This window comes from Haemaphysalis longicornis, unplaced genomic scaffold (assembly GCF_048455015.1).
Source record: "Haemaphysalis longicornis isolate Haplotype H1 unplaced genomic scaffold, Haemaphysalis longicornis Haplotype H1 scaffold_2, whole genome shotgun sequence".
In the NCBI taxonomy this organism is placed as follows: domain Eukaryota; kingdom Metazoa; phylum Arthropoda; class Arachnida; order Ixodida; family Ixodidae; genus Haemaphysalis; species Haemaphysalis longicornis.
The window spans coordinates 151,516,155-151,530,437 of NW_027526295.1; the positions used below are offsets into that span (position 1 = coordinate 151,516,155).

At 54.6% G+C, this 14,283-nt stretch overlaps 1 protein-coding gene across 1 annotated transcript; it reads left to right on the forward strand.

The window, feature by feature from the left end:
* Nucleotides 1–5,538: 5,538 nt before the first annotated feature.
* Nucleotides 5,539–13,791, forward strand: LOC144168358 (uncharacterized). The gene is made up of 2 exons (XM_077697360.1): nucleotides 5,539–7,302; nucleotides 13,332–13,791. The coding sequence occupies exons 1-2, from the start codon at nucleotides 5,539–5,541 to the stop codon at nucleotides 13,644–13,646; spliced, it is 2,079 nt and encodes a 692-aa protein (XP_077553486.1). The 3' UTR covers nucleotides 13,647–13,791.
* Nucleotides 13,792–14,283: the final 492 nt, after the last annotated feature.

The window sequence follows — 14,283 nt, forward strand, 5'->3', positions numbered from 1 at the left end:
CACCACAGCGAGATGATGACTGAGTATTGAACAAAAACTGCCGTTTCTGCGAAACTTTGTAAACCAAATGCATAAAATGTAATGGCCTCAACATGTATTTCGTAATGAAGATGTTCACAAAAGCACCACGAATTCTTCAGCGCTATAGCAGCTATGGCTTTGCCCGAACGGCAGACGGGGAAAGGGAAGACGTTTAGTCCTTCTCAAATTGAAGTCACTGGTGATTTTGTACTTGACGCCTCAAATTAGAAAAATACGATGTTCACGAAAGCGGTTTGGGTGCCGCAGAACACCTGGAAATGGGTTCCTGCAATTTCTTCTTTTGCTTAAGATATCCTCCTCTCGTCATTTTTAATGCTTTGTACGGCGTTGACAAAAAAGTGGGATTTCGTTTTCTGTCAAAGGACATCACTAAAACTACAGCTTAGCCGTATTATGAAAGTTAACTGCTGCAAGGCAGTTTCATAGATGTCGGCGAAGTTCATTAAATTTTATGTGCGGTGTGCGCGTGTATATTAAACGCGCACGTGCATCTTGGGTCAAGAAGCACCTAATATATATGCGGTTCATTGTTCCAGTTGGTGCATGAAAGAGTGCATACTTCACTGCCGTGCAGGAGTTATGTGGAACAAGACACGAGCAAAAAATATACAAACGCACTCTCCCCAACCGTTTACTGGGACATAAGTGGAACAGTAACCGGAACCGCCGACATCGCATGACCCCATTTCTTCGGTTCCAGATAAAAACCACGAACATAAAGAAAACAAGCTGACGGTTCCAGATAAGATCCACCTATGTGCTTCGTTCCAGTTATTCTTTCGTTCGGATCCACATAAAATATATGGATCACCCTTTTTAACTGGAACTTATATGGAACCAGATTAAGAGTGTATCAGGGGACACACGCGACTACAAGCCGACAGGTAGGCCTAGTACCTAACCGACACCGCTCTCACACGTGCAAACGCACGAGAGATTACCGTGCGGGAGACATTCGCTAAATTAATACATATCTCCAGCCGATTTTTCAGAAAAAGGGTAAGAAACCTTCACTCATCAGCCTAGCGAATTCGTTACATACAGGTTCACCGTCGCAACTGCTTCGTTACATAGAGGTCGCAAATACATGGGCTTCAATGAAGGTGGAAATGGGGAATTGAAAAACTTCGTCAAATCCAGGAATTCGTTACATAGAGGTTCGTTACATCCAGGTTTAACTGTAGTAGTAGTAGTAGTAGTAGTAGTAGTAGTAGTAGTAGTAGTGGTAGTCGTAGCAGCAGCAGTAGTAATAGCAGTAGTAGTAGTAGTAGTAGTAGTAGTAGTAGTAGTAGTAGTAGTAGTAGGAGTAGTAGTAGTAGTAGTAGTAGCAGTTGTAGTAGTAGTAGTAGTAGTAGTAGTAGTAGTAGTAGTAGTAGTAGGAGGAGGAGGAGGAGGAGGAGGAGGACACTTTAATGAGCCATAACGTAAGAGTGGTTCCACTATAGTCCGGGAATCTAAGTGATGTCTGAGAGACAGATGCCCTAGGGGCCAGGAGTTGCAGGACGTCCAGCTGGTCGCTGGGAATCAGGTTCTCCCACTGATCAGCGAGGGGGAGGCGGGAAGGAAAGGGTGGGAGGTCGGGGTTATGTGCTATGGTGCCAGGGCTACAGAAAAAAGTGCATTCGGCGGAAAATTGAGTGCGAAACATGTGTTTTTATGAGAATGGTATGGACGAAGGTATTCGTTTGGGTGCGACGAAGAGTCGTTTCGTCTGATTTGGACGGCTTGGAGACTGCTTGGAATGAAATACTGTCGGTCGAGTCAATAATACTGTGTGATGTCCTGAAATGTGACCAATGGGGTGGGCTCCGCTTGTTCTTCAGTGCTCTGGGAGGAGAGTGCGAAGGCTTGCTGATGGACAAAATTATTGCCCGTCAATCTACAAAGAGCGGGTGTCCAGATGAGGGGATGTTTCTTTGTGGCTGATGTTGCGAGAGGAGGCGGAATGTTGGTGGGGCCACAGTGCCCGCCGAGAAGATCCGACAGGCAGCCTGAGAGTCAATTAATCGATTGATTGATTGTAGGGTTTAACGCACCGATGCAACGCAGGCGATGAGGCGCGCCGTAGTGCACGGCTCCGGATTAATTTTCACCACCTAGGGATGTCTAATGTGCGCCGAAATCTCGTACACACGGGCGTTTTTGCTTTTCGCCCCATCAGAAAAGCAATCGCCACTGCCGGGAATCGAACCCGCGACCTCGTGAGAGCGAGCTCTTGCTGTGAATGAGTGTGAGTGCAATCGCCTGTTCCTCAGCAATCTGCTTGGATGTTGTAATAATTGAAGCACAGGTTATAAGGGCTAATAAGGTTATGGCGGTTGCCACAGTGGTGATGAAGGTTGCATAGTGCAATGCACTATGCACGAAAAAAAAAAAGGATCCTGTCGCAAACGTCGTCCAACAAAACACGCGTGAAAACGCCGTCTGAATTTATTCCGGAAATCATTTGGCTGACTCCGAAATCTGAAAACTTTCGTATTTATTTGGTTTATTTGTTCGCCCAGAGAAGAACAGTTTTAAAACAATATCGTGTATGGAACTCATCCAAACTACTGGATTTATTGTGCACACCCGTCTTGATATCACACGCTCTTTCAAGTCGCTTGGTTTGTGCGTTCAAATGCTTCCGTCGGCTCATTGCTAATACAGCTTGGAACAGCGACCATTAAAGCAATAACCATCCTTTACCAAATAGCTCTAGAAACACTGCGCGAGAAAGGCATGACAGAGTTTCAAAGACGATAGTCCTTCTCGGGGTACCTAAACGCAAGACTTTTGAGTGTGCGTCTGCCGAATTAACAACGAACAGATAAAAGCATGCCTCAACACGAAGCAAACATACTCAAGACCTTTCACAACTACCAAAAAGGATGGCTTGCCTAGTATGTATTAACGTTATTTAGAAAATAGAAGACATTAGGCATTTCAAGCAGAACTTAAGTACTCAACAGAGAGTGGCAACATCCCTCCAACTACTAATGCGCGCGGGATTTGTTTTTACGATAACAATTTTACAAGAACGCGTTAATAGGGTGTCAAAAGGCGATATTTATACAAATACTAAAACAAAATCCTTCCCCCCCTCCATCTAACGACGACAATGGTTGAGAGAGAGAGAGAGAGAGAGAGAGAGAGAGAGAGAGAGAGAGAGAGAGAGAGAGCACAAATTTTATTGAGTATTTATATGCGCGTGGATGGCTTCTTGTCTAGAAGTCAACGCGTCGTCTTCACACGTTCCGCCCTCTCCGTCAGCATGACCTGGTCGGCGAGGTGTGTGCTGGACAGCGCTGTCTCCTACTGATCGAGATTGGGGTTAGGGAAAGGGGGTGGCAAGTCCTGGTTTTGGCTACATTCCCAGCTATCCCTTCGTCTTTGCCTTAAATTTTCTCTAGAGCTTCGGCCCTCGCCTGTCTTCTGCCCGCATGATGATCCGGATGAATATTGCGGGGAATTAACTTAATGTGTATGCGCTATCTCATATCTGGCGCAAAAGCTCGGGGTTGTAGCTGCCCTTGAGGCGTCCACTGAAGTTTTGCCAAGAGCTTTCTGCCTGCAAGTGTGAGTTCGAGTCTTAATTTTTGGCTGGAGAGGTGTCCTTCGATTAATTCTTATGCGGTGTTGTGAAGGCCTAATTTGAATAATCGAGCAGTCGAAGTGCTCATGGGGATTCCCAGTGCTTGTTTGTAGGCTTTCCGTATAGTGACGTCGAGCCGGTCCTCCTCCGTTTTGGTATGAGTTAAGTACGGGGACACTTAGTAATGCGCGACAGAATGAAGGCCTGGACCAATCTGGTGGTGTCCTCCTCTTTCATCCCTCTTTGTTTGTTTGCAACCCTGCGAAGCATGGTTGAAGACGATGGTTGAACGCGAAGCTTTTTTGTGATGTATCCTTTGGTTGGCCAATCCCACACTGCGAGTATCTGCTACTCTGGAGGTACGCACCGCTTTTCTAGGACACCCACAGCAGCTCTAGTGTGTGCACTCCGTAGGCCTAATGTAATGTATACAACTTTCCTTTGTAGCATTATGGCTACAAAGGAACGTTGTATAGGCTTCCTTTGTAGCCGTATGGCTGCATTTATGTGGATGTCAAACTTTCCTTTGTAGAATGTTACTCCACCTTGGGTATTTCGCCTAAATCTGGTCGATTAATACCTGTCCTCACTTGGAGTTGTTGATCAATTCGCTCTCGCGCTACAAACGACTAGCCTCCTGCTTAGCTCAGTTGGTAGAGCGACTGCTCCGGTTAAGCGGTGGTGCCGGGTTTGAATCCTGACCAGGACGAATTTTTCTTCAACTGCGAAGTTTCTGAGAAAGCTGTATAGCTTTCCTCTGTAGCTGTATGGCTGCATTTAGGTGTATGTCAAACTTGCCTTTGAAGAACCTTACTCCACCTTGGGGATTTCCCCTAAATCTGGTCGATTAACACCTATCTACATCATGCATCATGTAGGCAGAAAATCAGGCCCATATTGTGGTAACTGTCGCTCACCTGAAACTGCAGATCACATTACTGGAGTGCTCTGGTTATGCCAAATCACGTTACCGTTTACAGCATAAAACTGATTGCCTCCACTCTGGGCCAGTAACACTTAGAGTGCTACATGGACCATGACCCTCTCACTCTGATCCATGCAAAGCCCTGTCTGCACTGCTCGGGTTTCTCCAGAACATTGGTATAGCTACGACGTTGTAGCCTTCCCGTCATTTCAAGAAACGTTTAGCTCAATGCCCTGAAGCGACTATTTTATTTTTGTTATTCCTTTTTTTCTTTTTTTTCTTCTGCTTTTCTTTCTTACTACACCCACTGCCTTTGTTTCCCCCTCCTCAATTCTCTGCAGAGTAGTATGTCGGCAAACTCATGTCGGGAAACCCCTCTGCATTTTCGTCTTTAATAAAAAGTTTATCTTTCTCTCTTGTGCCTATCAAATCCAGGGTGGCAAAACCGACTTAACGGCGGATTCGCAACAGAAATGCCGTCCGCCTTCAATACATGGGCTTCTACAAGGGGAGTATAGTTACATCAAACAGCTGTAATTCTTATTTTATTGAAACTTCCCCAACGAAAATTATATGACAGTTTGCCGCTAAGAAGACATTATCTCGAGGACGCGGGCATGATTCCTTGCAGTGGGCGGCCGCTTTTATGGTGGAGGCGAAAAGCAAAAACACCCGTGTGTACGAGATTTCGGCGCACGTTAAAGATCCCCAGGTGGTCACAATTAACCCGGAACCCTCCACTACGGCGGGGGGAGGCGCTGCGGTCGCCGACCAGAGCGGACGCACTCCACATCGGCTCCGTCGCCGCCACGGATTTCGGGAGGACCATCCCGCCTCTGATGTCCCAAACGTACGTACGAGCTTCCCAACGTTGAGAGGACCACGCCGATACCAAATTTGGGTCGATTAGCCCATTTTTGGTCGCTTTACGAGCATCTTCTCTCGGCGAGGCGAGGCACCCCAGCTAAGCCTAACGAGGGCTCGAACGAGTACGGGCATGGCGTCGGCCACGTCGACGGCCGCCGCCGCCGCCGCGGGCGTGCCCGGACCTGCCCAGCGGGCGGATTTTCGGCGCTCCGATGAAGAATTATTCTCCGAATCCTGTGAAATGGATGTGTCACCTGCGGACCCTTACCCTTCCCAGCGAGTGCGGACTGTGTCAGACTGTGCATCGACGGGGACTGTAATTGCGAACACCGGCACCGACGGCCACGTAGTCGACGACATCGAGTGTCCGCGCGCCGCCGACGAGCCGGAGGAAGACGACGACCACGCCGGGTGGACCCGCGTATCCCATCAGCGTCGCCGTAAGAAGACCGTGAGTGTTCCCGAAGCTTCTCCGCAGCGGGCTTCGCCACACGCCGGTAAGCCGAGTGCTTCACAACGCCACGCCACCCTCACGCGAGCCCAGATCGCGAGTAAAGTCAACGCCGGCATGGCAAAATCGGCGCGCATGCCAAACTTTGCGTCGAGAGATGAGTTCCGCGTGGTCGTGCGGCCACGTGGCGGCCTAGAGATAGGCAAAACGCCGCTAACCGACCTGCGCCGCGCCATCTTCGCTGCGGCCAAGGCGGACGAGGAAGCCGTGCGCGAGGACACGATGCTCCCGAACATTGCCCAGAATATTCTCGTCATAAGCACCCCGAGCTGGGAGAGAATGCTACGCTACGAGGTTGTGAAGAGGATCGCCATCGGCGACAAAGAATACGAGACGTACGCGTACCGCGCGGCGCCGGAGGACACCTCTCGCGGCGTGATACGTGGAGTGGGCCTGGAAGACTCCGCGGACGACATCTACCGCCACGTAGTCAACAGGCATAACCCTACCGCCGGTGACGCGCACCGCCTCGGTCGGTCGATGGCGGTCGTCATCCTGTTCCACGGGAGTAAAGTGCCGTCCTACGTCTGGTACGGCGGCGTCGTCACGCGTTGCTACCTCTACAGGCAGCACAAAGAGGTTTGCAGAATCTGCGGCCAAATCGGACACAGGAAGGACGTGTGCCCAACGCCGGGCGCCCGCGTGTGCTTTGCGTGCGGGCTGAAGAACCCCGGCGACGGGCACGAAGGCAAGTGCAAGCCGCGGTGTCGCCTGTGCGGCGGCCCACACCCCACGGGCGAAGGCTCGTGCAAGAACAAGTTCAAAGTCCCGTATCAAGTCCGCAAGCGACAGTGGGAACGGAAACTGGAGGAGGAACGCGCGAAAGCGGCAACGCCGGCGCCCAAGATCAGACTCTCTCGGAGAGACGAGTTCCCCGAAATCGCTCCGCAGCGCGGCAGCAGCCGCGGCAGGAGCGCGTCGCGCCGGAAATCGTCGCAGAGGAGCGCGTCGCGAGGTGGTGCCAGGAGTACATCGCGCGGTCGCCGCGCCACGTCGAGAGGCCCCGCCTGGGCGGCGATTGCCGCCGGCGCAGCTGGTGGAGCGGCTGCCGCGCCGAGCCGCCGGCGCTCGGAGTCGAGACGGAGGAGCGCGAGCCGGCCGCCGCCACGCCGCGGTAATAACGCCACGAAACAAGCGAGTGCCTCCCCGGAAACCGTGGAGCTGCGAAAGATGGTAAAGGAGCTGCAGGCTACTGTGCACGCCCAGCGGGTAACTATCGAGCAACTAACCCTAAAGCTCGAGGAACTGTGGGGAGCGAGAGCGACCACGTGGTCCAAGCCCGCGCCCGCAGAAACGACTACGACCGCCAAGCCGACGGAGTGCCCGGCCCCGCCGCTGAAGCAAGTAGCGCAGCGCCGCGCGTCCCCGGCGCGGGAGCAAGAGGTGGAGAGAGAGAGAGAGAGAGAAAAGACTTTATTCATAATTCCTGCGTGCGGGAGCACCCCAAAACCGCGCAGGGCAGGGGGTCCCTGTCTTGCTAGACCTCAAGAGATGCCGGCCGGGCTCGAACTACTAGGAGTTTCCTCCGTTCGCTCTTGCCTAGCCAAGGCCCTCTCGAGCCGCTGGATGGCTGCACGTTGCAGTTCGTGGTTACCCGAACGGAGCAAGCCCATGAAGTCCACCGGGATTTCATCCGGCACACATGGCCTCACGCCATCACTGCTGTTGCTAGTGTCACTATCGCTACACTCACTCAGTAGATGTCCGAGAGTCGCAGGAACCGTCTTGCATACACTGCACAGATCACTCTTGTAGAGCCCGGGAGCGACGTGTCTCGCAAGGGCCGGGGTAACGACGGAGTCCGTCTGTAGCCGGCGTAACGTCACTTCTTCTTGCTTGGTGAGCTTCGGGTGCGGAGGGGGGAAGGTCCTCCTCTGGTCCCGGTGCCACCGCAATAGTTCACCGTAGCTGAGCACAGGGTCTTGGTCTTCTTCTGCATCTTCCTCGTCATTGGGGGAGAGGTGCCCGTCCCGTACTTGAAGATCGGGGGGTGTCGCCACTCGGTGTGCGAGCTCACGGGCGGCGACGTCCGCTTCTTCGTTCCGGTTCGGTACTCCTCCGGGAAGACGGCCCATATGGGCCGGGAACCAGCGGAGGTACACATGGCTTGGTAGTCCCCTGGGAAGAAGTCTGAGCGCCTTCGGGCCCACTCTCCCTCTTCCGTAGTTCTTGATTGCCGATTTCGAGTCGCTCAGGATCGTCCCTATCCCGTTTGCGCTCTTGAGGGCCAGAGCAATGGCGACTTCTTCCGCTTGCTCCGGCGAATCTGCTTCCACGCTGCAGGCATTAACCAGCTGTCCGCTGCTGGCCCGCACGACAGCAGTCACGTACGTCTGTCGTCTGCGAGGAACTCGAGCGACGTCCACGAAGTAAGCATGGCGGTCGTCTCCGTAGGTGTGTGCCAGCGCCTTGGCCCTGGCTGTGCGTCGTTCCACGTCGTGGGTGGGGTGCATGTTCTTCGGTAGGGGATGAACGACCAGTCCCTGAAGGAGCTGTCGGTCGATCTTCCCTTGAGGGGGGCCGTCTGCGTCTTCCGCGGTTCCTAGCGGGTTCATGCCAGCAGCCTGGAGGATGCTCCGGCCCGTCGTTGTAGTGCCCAGGCGGACGAGCTGAGAGATGCGCTGGGCCTCGCTGATCTCGTCCAAGGTGTTGTGCACCCCCAGCTCGGCTAGGGCACTATTTCTAGTGCATCCCAGCAGGCCGAGGGCAGACTTGTAGGCTTTTCTGATGGCCGCGTTGATCTTGTCTTTTTCGTGTTGCTGCCATCTGTGGAAGGCGCCCACATAGGCAACGTGGCTGACCACGAAGGATTGAAGAAGTCGGAGAAGGTTCTCTTCCCTCAACCCGGATCTCCTCGAGGTGATTTGTTTGACTAGCCGGGAGGCGATTCCGATCTTCGTGGTTATCTTGGTCAGGGCAGCGTGGTTACCCGTGCCCGTGTTGATGTGCATACCTAGGACCCGGATCTCGGATACCCGGGGGATGTCTGCGCCGTCGCTCGTTTGGACGCTGATCTTCGCAGCTTCCGCTTCGGCCGAATTGCGGTTGCGTCCCGATGGGGGGAGGATCAGTAGTTCTGACTTCTGGGGAGAGCAGTGGAGGCCGGTGCCTCGGAGACCTTCTTCTACCTGCCTTACGGCAGCTTGGAGGCACTCCTCGATGCGGCCGGTCGGACCTCCCTTGACCCAGATCGTCACATCGTCCGCGTATATCGTGTGGCGGACGTGCTCTAGTTGACTGAGGCGGTGGGCCACCGGAATCATTACTAGGTTGAACAGGAAGGGCGAGATCACCGCTCCCTGTGGTGTGCCCATGCTGCCTAGCTTGCGTTCTTCCAGCTGCAGTTCGCCGACTTGTAGCCGCGCGGTTCTGTCAGTTAGGAAGGCCCTTATGTAAGCGTACGTGCGTTTGCCCAGACCGAGCGTTTCGACTTGCTTGAGGATGGCTGAGTGGAGGACGTTGTCAAAAGCACTCTTGACATCTAATCCGAGGATGGCGTGGTTATCCACCTTGCTGGGTGCTTCCAGCAAGTCCTTGTGGATCATGAGCATCGCGTCCTGCGTGCTGAGCTTCGCTCTGAAGCCCAGCATCGTGGGGGGATATAGCTCCTTTGTTTCCATGAACTCTGTCCATCTTCGGTTCAGTACGTGCTCCAGCACTTTGCCTATACAGGAGGTGAGGGAGATTGGCCGGAGGTTGTCGATCCCCGGGGGTTTGTTCGGCTTGGGGATGAGAACCGTGAGGGCCGTGCGCCATTGCTTGGGCACGAATCCTTCTCTCCAGCAGCGGTTGTAATACCTTGTCAGCGCTGCGATCCCCGTGTCGTTGAGGTTTCGCAGCGCCTTATTACTGATTTTGTCTGGTCCGGCTGCCGATTTACAGTTGAGGTCCTGAAGCACTTGCCTCACTTCCCACTCCTGTATGTCAGCGTCCAGGTCCAGATTGTCGGGTCCTTGATATTCGGGGTGGCAGTATTGAGCCGTGGCCGGGAGATAGTTGTCGTTGAGGCGTCTGCAGACCTCGCTCTCGCCGTGTTCTTTGATGGCGGCGTGCATAATCTGCGACAGCCGGTGCTGTTGGTATGATTTGCTTTGCGTTTCGTCCCTGAGGTGTCGGAGCAACTTCCACGTCCGGCTGACGTGAAGCTGTCCGTCCATCTCATTGCAGACGGCACGCCACTGCTGCGCACATAGCTGGTGGCTGTACTTATCGATTTCTCGGCCGAGCTGGGCCACTCGCTTGCGCAGGGTTCTGTTCTGCCTTTGTTTCCTCCACCTCTGCTGCAGCGAGCGGCGGGCTACTATGAGGTGTGCTAATTTGGGGTCCATGTTGGGGAGGTCCTCATCTCCTTCAATCTCTTCAGTGGCCCGTGCCACGGCTGTCGCCAGTTGGCTGGTCCATTCGTCCAAAGTCTCGATTTCCGGCGCCAGCGCTTGCGATCGGAAGGCGTTCCAGTCAGTAAGGCGCTGTTTGCGCTGCGGGATCTTCGATACCGGCATGCCCAGGGGCACGATAATTTCAATGATGTTATGGTCACTGCCGAGATTTGTGCCGGTGTTCTCCCAGGTGACGTTGCCGCCTTGCGGGAGGAGGACAAAGGCCAGGTCCGGGGTGGTATCTCTGGCGGTGGATGTGCCAATTCTTGACGGTTGTTGCGGATTTGAGAGCAAGGTGAAACCCATTGCTTCCGCTTCTTCGAGGAGTGATTTGCCCTTGGCCGTAGTGCGAGGGTACCCCAGCTCCTGATGTGGAGCATTGAAGTCCCCTGCCACGACCGCGGGCGACCCCGCTGCCTTCTGGAGTATTTTCTGGAAGATGGTGCGGAATCTTTGGCTGCGGTGTTGCGGATTGCTGTATGCGTTTACCACGAGAAGGGTGCCTTTTCTTTTCTTGCCGACAACGGTCTCGGTGGTGCACGATTCTAGGATTGATTCCTTGGCCAAGAGGTCGCCGCCCTCGACGAAGGCGATGCCTTTCTTGATGAAAGTGCACACGCCTTGCGCGGCGCCCTTGGCGGCCGGTCTCTTGCTGGGGGGTACCGCGTGAGCGCGATAACCGAGCAATTTTGGAGATTCCTCCATGTGTGTTTCCTGTATCATGATGATATCTGGAGGTGAAATCATCGATTGTATCAGTAATTGCAGTGCCGCCCGTCTGTTACGGTATCCATTTGCATTCCAGTGCCATATCTTAATGGAGCCCAGATTATGCGTAGGGGCCATTATGAGGAGACATTGTTTCTTCTTGTTGCCCGGGGCTTGCGCCGCCTAGTCTCTCTACAATGAGCTGTTCCAATCTGGCGAAGCCTTTGTTCACCCTATCTTCGAGGGTGGTCATTCTTGCATCGAGGGCCCGGAACTGGCTCGCGAGCCTATCTACTTGACCCGCGAGCCTGTCGACACGCTGTCCTTGTTTGCGTATCCGGGCGCCGTAATTAATGTTGTTATCTTCGCGGCCTTCGTCGATGACGTTGCCGCATTCCGACGTCATGGTGTCTTCGCTTTCTTCGTCACCTTGCTGGCTGGTGACTGCGCGTTTCCTCATTTTGGCCAGTGGTTGGAGATTGACCGGCGCAGTTGTCTTGGGAGGGGTTAGAGTTGGGGGTTGTGGGACCTGTCCCAGCTGCCAACCTCCGGATTTCGCCCCACCGAAGATTGGTTGTTGCTGCTGCTGCAGCTGCGGTGTCCTTGCAGCTTGCACGAGCTGTTCGATCATTTTCTGCTGAGTTGCGATCGTCCCCTGCAATTGGTTGACGAGCGCTTTCAGCTCGGCAACTTCTGTGTTGTTCTTCTTTCCCTCTCTCTGGAAGGAGGGATGTCTCGCCGTCTGGTGACCTTTAGCGTCGGCTGACGCAGTGCGCAGACGTTGCTTATTTGCAGCCACGGCTGCCCATGACTTTCCTGAGAGAGGAGGTCTTCTGGTGCCGCTGTGCTCTCTCTCTTTGCTCCGGCCAGGGCTCTTGCTCTTATCGCGGCCTTGACCGGGTTGTCCTTGTTGTTGCTTTCCCAGCGGTGGAAAGTTTCCGCTCGAGAAGGTGACCTTGCCTTTGCTGGCAGCCATCTTGCTCTCCTCCATCTTGCGTTCGTGTTCCCGCTTCCTCTCGATGTAAGGAGTCTTGTACTTGTTTGGGCAATTGCCCGTGCCCGAAGCGTGCGGCCCGCCACAAAGCTTGCACTTGGGCTGGCAGTGTGCTTCATGATCTTGGGGGGGGGTTGACGATCCCGCAGGCGAAGCAGATAGTCACGTTCGGGCGCGGGCAGACATCTCTGCGGTGGCCTACTTGACCGCAAGTGCGGCAGATTTCACGGTGCTGTTTGTATAACTTGCAGCGCGACATGTAGCCGGCGAAGTTCACAAATTGGGGGACGCGCTGGCCCTCGAAGAGAACAACGACCGTTCTCGTTTCTCCAATTCGTTTGATTGCAATTGCCGTGGGGTTTGCCTCATTTATGACACACTCTTCTAATTCCGCTTGGGAATAGGATTGCGAGATGTTATAAATTAGGCCTTTCGTTGTGTTCTCCGGTGCCGCTCTGTAGGCGTAAACTTCATACTGTCTGCCTTGCAAGAAAATGGCTCTGACGTTGGCGTAGGCCACTGCTCGCTCTTGGCTGGGGGTACTGATTACCAAGATGTTCTGTCCGACGTTCGGGTATGTGGTATCCGTCTTAAATGCATTGTAGTCTACCTTGGCGGCGGCCGCCATAGCCCGGTTGAACGCAAGGGGCTCGATGTTCTTGATGACCATGCCGCCTCTAGGCCTAACCACGATTTTCTCATGTTCGGCGGGCATGCGCGGCATCCTTGCTGATCTTGCGACGGTCTTATTGACTTTCTCGGCGAATTGCGCTCTCGAAAGATGGGAACGCTTACCGGTTTGCGCGGCTCGCTGCGAATTAGCCGGCGTCGATGCTGTTGTTGAGGAAGGCGGGCTTCGTTCCTTGGGACGGCTTCGTCGCGTGGCGACCGTCCACCCGGCGCAGGGACCCGACGTCGACTCGTCGCACGAAGTCCCGCGCACCCGAACCACAGTGCGGCCTGCGCCACAACTCACAAATTCGCGGTTGACGTCCGATGACAGTTCCATGTCACTCGGTGCATTCGGCGAAGACGACGAGTCGCCCTCCGCCATCGTGGAGCCCGGCATGGCGGCCGAAGTCGTCGCTAGGCCTCACGGCCTCGATAGGGTTAGCTGGCGGCCGACCGCTTCAAAACTTAAAACTGGCGTAAAATGCCGAAAAATGGTCGGAATTTTAAAATTCCTTCACCGGACGGTGCCGGAGACTTAACTGAATAAGTACTCACAAATTAGGTGCCTGGGCGAAATTCTTCCGCACCAAAAGAAAGCATTTTCACGGAGCCGAGGTGAGACGCGTTCGCACTCGTTCGGTCAAGGTCACGTGCCCCAAGAGGTGGAGGACGAGTGCGACGAGGACATCGGCGACGCCGGTTCCAGCATGTCGACTGCCGCCTCGAGCACAATCAGCAAGCCGACGAGTTACGTCAGCCTCAACAACCGCTACCGCAAGCTCGAGTCCCAGATGAACCGCTGGGGGAAGGACTTTGACGCCCTCGAGCGACGACTCACCAACAGAATGATACAAGTCATGCAGCAAGCAATTCAGCAGGCAATCCTGCCCGTTCAGCAACAACTCAACCAACTGGCAGCATCCGTAAGGGGCGCAGCACAAGAGCACGGCAACCCGATCACCGTCTCTCCGCCATGATGACGACGCCCAGGCAACGCACTTCGCTCCGCATCTGGCACTGGAACGCCAACGGCTTTCGGTGCCGGAAGGCGGTCTTGCAACAACACCTTCAAACGTTGACGCCGGCGGAGCAGCCCGACGTCATCATGATACAGGAAACCCACGCAGAGAACGCGCCGTCCCTCCCCGGCTACAGGGCGCACGCTAGCCCGCCGAGCGCTCGCACCTGCGGGCGCGGAGCGGCGCAAGGCGTGTGCACCTTCGTCAGGAAGGGCATCACTTTCATCAAGCACGACGCACTCATGGGGAACCGAGGAAGCGCCATCGAGATGTGTGCGACGGAACTCTCGGTGATCACGGGCAAGCACAAGAGCACGAGCACGATCGTCATGGCGGTCAACGTGTATAGTAACCCACAGCACAACCAGCAACGCTTCAAGTCACTACTGCACAGAGCGCGTGGGGCAGTCTCCGCATGCGACGGCGCCATCGTCGTCGCGTGCGGTGACTTCAACGCGCGACACAAGGAGCTCGGCCACGCCGCCACGACGGTCAAGGGCCGAGAGTTGTTGGAGGACGCCGCCGAAGCTGATTACGTACTCCTCACGGACCCGGCACACCCCACACGCATCGGCACGTCCGTCGTGAAAGACAC

Excerpts from the sequence above, each read along its gene's own strand:
- LOC144168358 (XM_077697360.1), top strand. The coding sequence starts at position 5,539 with ATGGCGTCGGCCACGTCGACGGCCGCCGCCGCCGCCGCGGGCGTGCCC. Across the intron at positions 7,303-13,331 it reads CCCCGGCGCGGGAGCAAGAG|GTGGAGGACGAGTGCGACGA; the intron begins GTGGAGAGAGAG and ends GTGCCCCAAGAG.